The sequence below is a fragment of the Miniopterus schreibersii genome (genome assembly GCF_964146895.1).
Source record: "Miniopterus schreibersii genome assembly, chromosome: 11".
NCBI classification, from domain to species: Eukaryota; Metazoa; Chordata; class Mammalia; order Chiroptera; family Miniopteridae; genus Miniopterus; species Miniopterus schreibersii.
The window spans coordinates 9,022,240-9,031,999 of NC_138111.1; the positions used below are offsets into that span (position 1 = coordinate 9,022,240).

The window sequence follows — 9,760 nt, forward strand, 5'->3', positions numbered from 1 at the left end:
AGCTCCAAAACCAGAATAGTACACAAACTACCTTTCATAATAGTTCTGAACATTTAGTTGAACATTTGGGTAACAGGCTAAGGACTTTACCTACATTTCCTAATTAAATCCTCACATCAGCCTTACATTCCCAGGTTTTAAAAGCTCACAGCTGCATTAAAAATTTGTGTTATTTTGCCCAGCCGGGCGTGGCTCAGCGATTGAGCATCAACCTAGGATCCAGGCGATCGGGGTTCGATTCCCGGTCAGGGCACATGCCCAGTTGTGGGCTCAGTCAATGACTCTCTCATCATTGATGTTTCTATCTCTCTTTCTCCCTCTCCTTTCCTCTCTCTGAAATCAATAAAGATATATTTTTTTAAAAAAATTGTGTTATTTCACCTATTTTAACTTTTAAGAAATAGAAACATAAATGACACAAATTCTTTAGGCACACAACAGTATAGTAGGGACAGAATGTCACACACACGTGTGTATATATGTATAATTATGTTATATGTAATGTATATAACTTGATATATATGTTTTACCATTTCTATAAATTAAAAATCACCAGGTATTAGTTACTTCGTGGGGTTCAGTCTAATATGTCTGTGTGATCAGAACCCATGCTCTTAACCATTACACATGGAAACTACCCTTTTCTTTCTTGGGGGAGCCAAGCACAATGTATTATTTTAGAGCTGTGAGGACCCAAAGTTGTCCAAAATTTTCTAAGTCCCCTTGTTAGATAATATCATGCCTTTATATTCATATACTTCCCAACTAACAAAAAATTCTAAAATACATTAACTTTTTTATCTACAATGAACATTTATTGAGAGCCTCTGTAAGATTCACAAAACAAGTGTAATTGTTTCCATTTTATAAATGTGGAAACTGAGTAACTTTCTCATCATTATTTGTTAATGATTCTGCCAAAAAACTTCACACAGCATGGTGCCAGGAGTTTTGTTTATTTGGTTGGTTGGTTTTTGATTTGTTGGGGTTTTTTGTTGTTTTTTTGCCTGCAATGTTTAACAAAAGTAAAGGGAGAGTTGCTAAATTTTGAGCGACTCAGTCACACTCAGGTACATGGAAATGATACCAGATCTGTTAAAAGAAACAGGGAGTTGCTTAGGATTTGGATCTCTCAGTTCATGGTGTTCCAGAACAGTGACACTTCAGAAAATACCTGAGGTCATAGATGCAGATCAGACACACTCTCTCTCTCTCACACACACACACAAACTGCTGATTTGAGAATTTAGTTATCCTAAGAGGAGGATAACCAATATGAGGTTCAGCTCAAAAATACTCATATACATACATGCACATCATAGTTAGCACACAAAGTGAGACATGCCCAACACTCGTTGATGAACCACTCACCCACAAACACACTCACAATGCACATCAACACACCTGACTCATGACACACCTGGTAAGCACTCAACTCACCACATACTAACCACATATACATAACTCAAACACTATATACACATGTTACCAAAAACACACAAAGCCACACACAATTCAAACTCTCACAAGAAACACCCACCAACAACACACATGCACACCCAGCCACACACCACAACAAGCAGCACACATCCTCCTGTTCCCGAGAGGCAGGCTTCCCCACCTCTGTCCATCCCCTTCCTGGGGAGGCAGTTCAGCATGGGGCAGTTAAGCCTATTCAAGCCCAAGCACAGTCATTAAACCAGCACCAACACCCCAGGCACGTGCTCACACACAAATGGTAACATACAGAAAAAACACAACACACCTTACCACTCACACATGAGTGTGTCACCCACAGACACAGCTCCCACGTGCAGCAGCACATGCAGCTGAGCAGAGGCCTGAGCCCTCTCTGACCTGACCTTGGTTCCTTGTGAGGCTGACATCATCTTGCCCAGCATCAGGGACAATCTCACTCCCAGTGCTCAGCTGTGATGCTTGTATTTATGATCACAGACATGAATCAGGAGTCTCTAACCACACGCCAGGAGGCTGATAACTTGGTCTACTTGGTGTTTAAACAGGGCTGTGAGTAGGATACATAGCAGGCACACACCGTCAACTATCAAATATCACATACGCAGGCATACACAGTACATGCAGACACACACACAGCCATGGACACAGTCTCATACATAAACCCACTAGCACATAGGCAGCTCCATCGCCAACTGCATATTTCCAGCTTCTCTCACCTGTGCTGGTCATTGGTGAGTTCAGACACCTTCTGCTCCAGACTGTTGCTTATGTCCTCTGGTTTTCTTCAAGAGGCCTAATATCTACACACAGGGAAGAAATATCCGTGGCCTTGGCACTTCTACAGACTTTTATTTTCCTTATTCAGCTCCAGAGAGATGAGTCCAAAAATAACTCTTAGTTACTAATGAGACACTGAAACAAAGTCCCCGAGCTTCTAGCTAATTTCTGACTGCTCTTTGTGGAGCTGTGTGTCCAAAAGCCAGAGGGACTGAAGTCTAAGAGGACACTGCCCCTGATTCCAGTGATGCCCTGGACTCCTTTCTTCTTGGGCATTATTCCAGCTGGGAAAAGGGTTTTTTCAACTTTTTATTTTGAAATGAATTTAAAGATACACAAAAGTGCTAAAAATTATCTACAGGATGAAACAAAGGTAGGTTTCCTCTTGTAAGTACACAAATGCAGGTTATTCTTGTATTATTTATTAATTATTGTATGATTTTTTTATAAAAACAACTGTAACCTTCTTTTGCCCCACCCTGAAATTGGCTATGGTGGTATGTGCCTGGTTCCCTCCTGGAAAGTTAGTATTTTCTTAAAGTTACTATTTTAACCTTGTAATTAATAGGTATCATTTGGGTGGATATCTTGATACGATATAAACATAACTTTTCCTTTATTAAAACTTCACTCACTATATTTGACATGCATTGGTGATTCTTATATGGGAAAATTATTTTAAATGTGGAGGCCAAATAGTGATTCTGCTAATTCTATCATTTCTTTTACATTTATTAGTTGTATTCTCCTATAAGAAGGAACTTACTCCTGTTCCCCACTCACTAGTTTTTTATTTATTCATTTATGTCATGATGGACTCATGGATAGTTATTCCCTGAGTGATAATCCTTTATCATTGTTATTTATTTTTAATCTTTGGGTGTGTTTATTGCCGACAAGGATTCTAGGTGATCTCAGAGACACCAACTAGGAAATATATATAAAAGAAAGACAAGAAAGAAAAACTAGAAACTAACAAACTAAAGGAATGTTGGCCCACAGCATGTGTGTGAGGATCTGTACAGGAAGACTGGGGGATGGGAACAGTATAGATGTTGATATATGACTATAAATTGCAATAACCCATGAGTTGAATTGATATCTCCAGTTCTAGTTTGACATCACAGAGCCCTTTCCAGCCTCTCCTTTCCTGTGTCCATAGCTCCTTTCCTGAGATTGAGGAGACTCTCCCTTTTGCTCAATGTTCACATATTTGCTGAATCTTTGGATACATGGTGAGTTGTTTCAGAATCTTGAGCTTACACCACTGTCGTGACACACTGACTACAGCTTAACACTTTTTTCTCAGTTTATTTGTTTTTATTGTGAGAGATTTAGACATAATTCTGGGTTCAAGAATTACTTAGGTCACTTATTGTATTTTCTCCTTTAGTCTAATTATGGTGCTCATTTGAAATAAAGTTGGGTTCATTGGATTTGTTTTCTTCTTTTTTGCTTTACTCACCACCTCTTCTATTTATTTTTTCATGGCAAAAGACAGCATAGTCAAAACTAGACAACTAACTATACTCATCTCCCCATCTCTTCTGCTCTCCTCCTGTAGGTAAACAATCTCATTAGTTTCTTTTTTATTGAATTTTTTTTGGTGACATTGGTGAATAAAACCATATAATTTTCAAATGTACAAGTCAATAAAATATCATCTGCATACTGCACCTTGTGTTCACACCCAAAGTCATTGGTACCCCCTTTGTTCACTTCTGTCTCTCCCCAACCTACTTTCCCTCTGGCAGTCACCATACTGTTGTCCATATCTGTGTGTCATACATATATTTTTCCTTGCTGTATTCCTTCACCATTTTTCACCCAGCCCTCCTTACTCCCCCCAACAGCTGCCAGTGTACTCTATGTATTTATGCTTCTGTTTCTATTTTGTTTTTTAAATCCCTGTTCAGCCCGGCCGGGCGTGGCTCAGCGGTTGAGCATCGACCTAGGATCCAGGCAATCGGGGTTCGATTCCCGGTCAGGGCACATGCCTGGGTTGCAGGCTCTATCAATGACTCTCTCATCATTGATGTTTCTGTCTCTCTCTCTCCCTCTCCTTTCCTCTCTCTGAAATCAATAAAGATATATTTAAAATAAATAAATTAATTAAAAAATAAATAAATTACTCTGTTCATTAGATTCCACGTATAAATGAGATAATATGGTATTTGTCTCTCTGACTGGCTTCTTTCATTTAGCATAATAATTTCCAGGTCTTTCCATAGTGTCTCAAAAGGTAAGGTTTTCTTCTTTTTTATGACTGAGTAGTATTCCATTGTGTAAATGTATAACAGTTTTTTATTCACTCATTTACAGATGGGCACTTGGGCTGTTTCCAGCCAGATCTTAACTACTTCCTGTGTTGATTATGGTCAAATTGACAGAGATATGAATATTTTATTTCCCTTCTTTTTAAATAAAAATTAGCATGCTATAAATTCTCTTTTATACATGTGCTTTTTTTAAACATTATGTTCTAATATTTCTCCATATTGATTCACAAATATCTTTTTTTTATAACACTTTATTAAATTTTGGGGTGCAACAATGGTTAATATGAACATATAGGTTTCAGGTGTGGGTTTCTTTGTTACAAGATCTGTATATTGCTCTGTGTGCCCACCGCGCAAAATCACATCTTCTCCCTTCACCATATATTAAGACCCCCTTTACCCCCCATCTCACCACCTCCTTCCCTCTGGCAGCCACTACACTGCTATTTGTGTCCAGGAATTTCAGTTTTATATCCCACATATGAGTGAAATCACATGGTTCTTAGCTTTTTCTGACTTATTTCACTTAGCATGATAGTCTCCAGGTCCATCCATGTTGTTAGGAATGGCAGTATTTCATTCTTTCTTATGGCTGACTAGTATTCCATTGTATACATGTACCACATCTTTATTTAGTCATCTATTGAAGGACAGTTTGGTTGTCTCCATATCCTGGCCACTGTGAATAATGCTGCAATGAACATAGGATTGCGTATATCTTTGCGAATAAATGTTTTCAAGTTTTTCAGGTGTATACCCAGGAGAAGAATTGCTGGGTGGTATGGTAGCTCTATTCTTAATTTTTTGAGGAGCCTCCATACTGTTTTCTATAGTGGCTGTACCCGTCTACATTCCCACCAGCCGCGAATGAGGGTTCCCTTTTCTCTCCAACCTCTCCAACCCTTGTTATTGCTTGTCTTATTAATAATAGCCACTCTAGCAGGTGTGAGGTGCTATCTCATTGTAGTTTTGATTTGCATTTCCCTAATTGCTAGTGAGGTCAAGCATCTTATCATATATCTATCGGCTGTTCGTATGTCTTCTTGGGAGAGGTGTGTTCAGGTTCTCTGCCCACTTTTTGATTGGGTTGTTTGTTTCTTTGGTGTTGAGTTTTTTATATATTTTGGAAACTAAACCTTCGTTAGAGCTACTGTTTGCAAATATCATCTCCCATCTGGATGGCTGACTGTTTTGTTATCAGTTTCTTTTGCTGTGCAGAAATTTTTTAGTTTGATACAGTCCTAGTAATTTATTTTTGCCTTTATTTCCCTTGTGTTTGGGGTCAAGTTCATAAAATGTTCTATATGACCAAGGTCCATAAGTTTGGTACCTATGTTTTCTTCTATGTAACTTACTGTTTCAGGTCTCACATTTAGGTCTTTGATCCATTTTCAATTCACTTTTGTACACGGGGACAAACTGTAATCCATTTTCATTCTTTTGCATGTGGCTTTCCAGGTTTTCCAGCACCATTTATTGAAGAGACTATCTTTACTTCATTGTGTGTTTCTGGCTCCTTTGTCAAAAAATATCTGCCCATATACATGTGGTTTTATATCTGAGCTCTCTATTCTGTTTCACTGATCTGTGTGTCTGTTTCTGTGCCAATACCATGCTGTTTTGATTATCATAGCTCTGTAGTATAATTTGAAGTGAGGTAGGGTGATTCACAGATATCTTTGTCATTTTTTTCACAGTTGCAAAACACTCAATTGCATTGATGTTCTAAAGAGTTTTCTTTAGGGGCCCTAGAATGAGATATTGGTGATGAGTGTCCTAAATGCCACTGAATTATATACCTCCAGTGGCAAAAATGGTAAATACCACATTTTGAATATTAAACTACACTTAAAAATTAAAGAGGAAGAAGTAATCTCTACATATAGTATGTAAAAGAATTATAAATAATAATTTATGATCAATAAGTAAATAAAGGGGCAATGGAATAAAATATATATATTTAATCAAAAGGGAGGAAGACAAGAGAGAATATGTGTGAAATAGATGTATCAAATAAAAAACATGGTAATATGCAAAATATAAATTTAGATATATTATGATTACATTAGATGTCAATAGATAAAATTCTCCAGAAATATAATGGTTGCTCTACATAAAAAGAGCAAAATTGAACTTTACACTGTTACCGATGGACACCTCACAGATATAAAGACATAGAAAAGTTTAAAGTGATAGAAAAAATACCATGTAAACACTAACCACAGAAAGGGGGCACCTTTACTACCTATACTATACTAGTATCAATATCTCTATCTGTATCTTTATCTATACTTATATATCTATATCTGTATAGGTATTTATATCTATAGATTTAGCTATAAAGTATTTATACTAAAGAAGAAGATGAGGTGTTAAGGTAGGACCCATGTGAGTTGTGTGCTGTTTAATGCATTTTTAAAGAGTCTCTCTTTTTACAAAGTCTTGCTTTGTAGCACATGCCAATTTTCATAGTGTAATTATTATCATGGCTGATTGCAGTCTGCCAGCATGATGTCATTGATTGTGAGTAGGGAAAAGATGCACATAATGGGCTGGAGGCCAGTATGAGCCAGCATAAAAGAATCAATTCAAAAAAAAAAAAAAGAAAGTTCCCCAGGAACAGATCATGATTCTGAATCAGTGTGTCCCCAATAACATCGTCTAAAAATACATAGGCAGCAGCTGGCATGTCTCAGAGGAGAGAAGGACTCACTCACTGCTACAATTCTGGATCGCGTTTTGCATAAGACTTTGCATATAACTTATAAGAGATGATGAACAAGTGAAAAATATTAATTGGGAATAAAGAATTATTAACAATCCAAGTAGCAAACTTGACCACGTTGACATATTAACAATACTTATAGATGACGACAGAACGCATATTCTGTGAAAGTTATATGAACCTGTCAACCAAACAGTAACTTTAGGAGAAATATCTCACCGTGCTCCTGACTGCAACAAGAGGATTTAGTGGTTGCCGCTTAAAGAACTTAACCCTATGGACACACAGTTCTAGGGCCTGTTTCATATCTCTGTTCCTCAGGCTGTAGATGAAGGGGTTCAGCATGGGGGTGACTACCGCATACATGAGCGAAGCAGCTATGTCCTTGGAATCCCAGGAAGAGGAGAGAAAGTAAACACCTGCAAGTGTCCCATAGTATAAAGACACCACAAAGAGGTGGGAGCCACAGGTGGAAAAGGCTTTAAAGAGTCTCTTAGTGGAGGGGACCCTCAGGATGATGGCCCCTATGCGGATATATGAGCCCAAAACAGTACCCAAAGGCAGGATGTAAAGCATTCCTCCCTCGGTGAAGATGACCAGCATATTGAGGGAGATGTCAGAGCAGCTCAGCTTCAGGAGCACAGTGAGGTCACAGAAGAAGTGCATGATGGTATTGTCAGCACAGAATGACAGTCGGACCAAGACTAGGGCATGAAAAAGAGCATGAAAACAGGCAACCATCCAGGAGCCAGCCACCAGTAGTGTGCAAAGCCCCTTCCTCATGATGGTGGTGTAGTGCAGAGGGTGACAGATGGCCACATACCTGTCATATGCCATCACTGCCAGAAGGAAATTATCAAGAGAACCAAAAAGTATGAAAAAATACAGCTGAGTAATGCATCCCACATAGGAGATGGATTGTTGCTGAGTCTGCATGTTCCTGAGCATCTTTGGGACAGTGACAGAGGAGAGAAAAGTGTCAGAGAGGGCCAAGTGGCTGAGGAAGAAGTACATAGGCGTGTGCAGGCGAGAGTCCAGCCTGATGAGCAGGATGATGAGCAGGTTGCCCAGCACCGTGGTCAGGTACATGCCCAGGAACAGGGTGAAGAACACGCCCTGCTGCCCTGGCTGGATGGGGAGCCCCAGGAGGAGGAACTCGGACACGCTGCTCTGGTTCTCAGGCCTCATGCTACTCCTCTGTCTGCGGGGGATGAAGAAGATTTGGGGGTCTCAGGAACCTAGAAAGGACAATCAGGACTATCACATCTCACACTGTAATTCTTCAGGGAAAACATGAATTTTAACTACACTCCTATTAATTTCTCACACCTGTGGAGTTGTGCACCTTCCATCTATTCCTGTCTGATTCCAGCAATCATTGCACCCCTAAAGCAGCCAACAGGACGTCATTGGACAGAAGCATTAGGGTGTTTGCTGTGTCAGTGATCATTATTATTATTATTATCATCATTATTATTTTAATCCTCACCCGAGGCTATTTTTTCCACTGCTTTTAGAGAGAGTGGAAGGGAGAGAGAAAGAGAAACATGGATGTGAGAGAGGCACATCTATTGGTTCCCTCCCACTCGTGCTGGACCAGGGCCAGGAAAGGAGCTTGCAACTGAGGTACCTGTCCTTGACTGGAATGGAACCCGAGATCCTTCAGTCCACGGGCAGAGAAGCTCTAACTATTGGGCCAAACCCGCTAAGGCAATTATTTTTGAACATTGAGTCTGTGTCGGGACCACAACAAAGGACTGAGAAGCAGCAGTGACAAGCAAAGCCAACGTCCCCACTTCTATGAGATTAGATCTTAATGAGCTTGGAGGGATAATTTCTACACCAGGCCAGAGCCAAACCATAATAATTTCCTGTGGCAGATAGAAAATGAGCCCTGCAAACTGGTATTAGTTTTTCCTGCCTTAAAGTAACATGAGATTCCAATGCCAAGTTGTTGGAGCATTGTCACACTCCTCCTGTGAACCTGCCGGGTCCCATTGACCCACAGCTGTAAACTCAGGGACACTCTAGAAATGGGTGGCCATTTAAAGCCACTTGATGCCAGAATAGCTCCAAAACCAGAATAGTCCACAAACTATCTTTCATAATAATGCTGAGCATTTAGTTGAACATTTGGGTGCTGGGGTAGGGACTTTACCTACGTACATTCTGGAGTTTGTTTAGTTATTTATATATTTTATTGATTTCAGAGAGAGAAAGGGAGAGGGAGAGAGTTGAAACATCTATGATGAGAGAGTCACTGATCAGCTGCCTCCTGCATTGCCCCGACTGGGGATTGAGCCGGCAGCGCGGGCATGTGCCCTCACTGGTAATCGAACCGCGATCTCCTGGATCCTAGGTCAACACTTAACCACTGAGCCACGTCCATCAGGGCCATTCCTAGATTTTAAAACCTCTTCACAGCTGCACTAAGAATTCGTGTTCTTTCACCTATTTTAGCTTTTAAGAAATAGAAACATAAATAACAAAATCTGTAGGC

General features: G+C 39.7%; 1 protein-coding gene across 1 annotated transcript; it reads right to left on the reverse strand.

Moving 5' to 3' along the window:
- Nucleotides 1–7,461: 7,461 nt before the first annotated feature.
- Nucleotides 7,462–8,512, reverse strand: LOC308564047 (olfactory receptor 1J4-like; the record flags this gene model as incomplete). The annotated part of the gene is made up of 1 exon (XM_081151757.1): nt 7,462–8,512. The coding sequence occupies exon 1, from the start codon at nt 8,446–8,448 to the stop codon at nt 7,462–7,464; it is 987 nt and encodes a 328-aa protein (XP_081007883.1). The 5' UTR covers nt 8,449–8,512.
- Nucleotides 8,513–9,760: the final 1,248 nt, after the last annotated feature.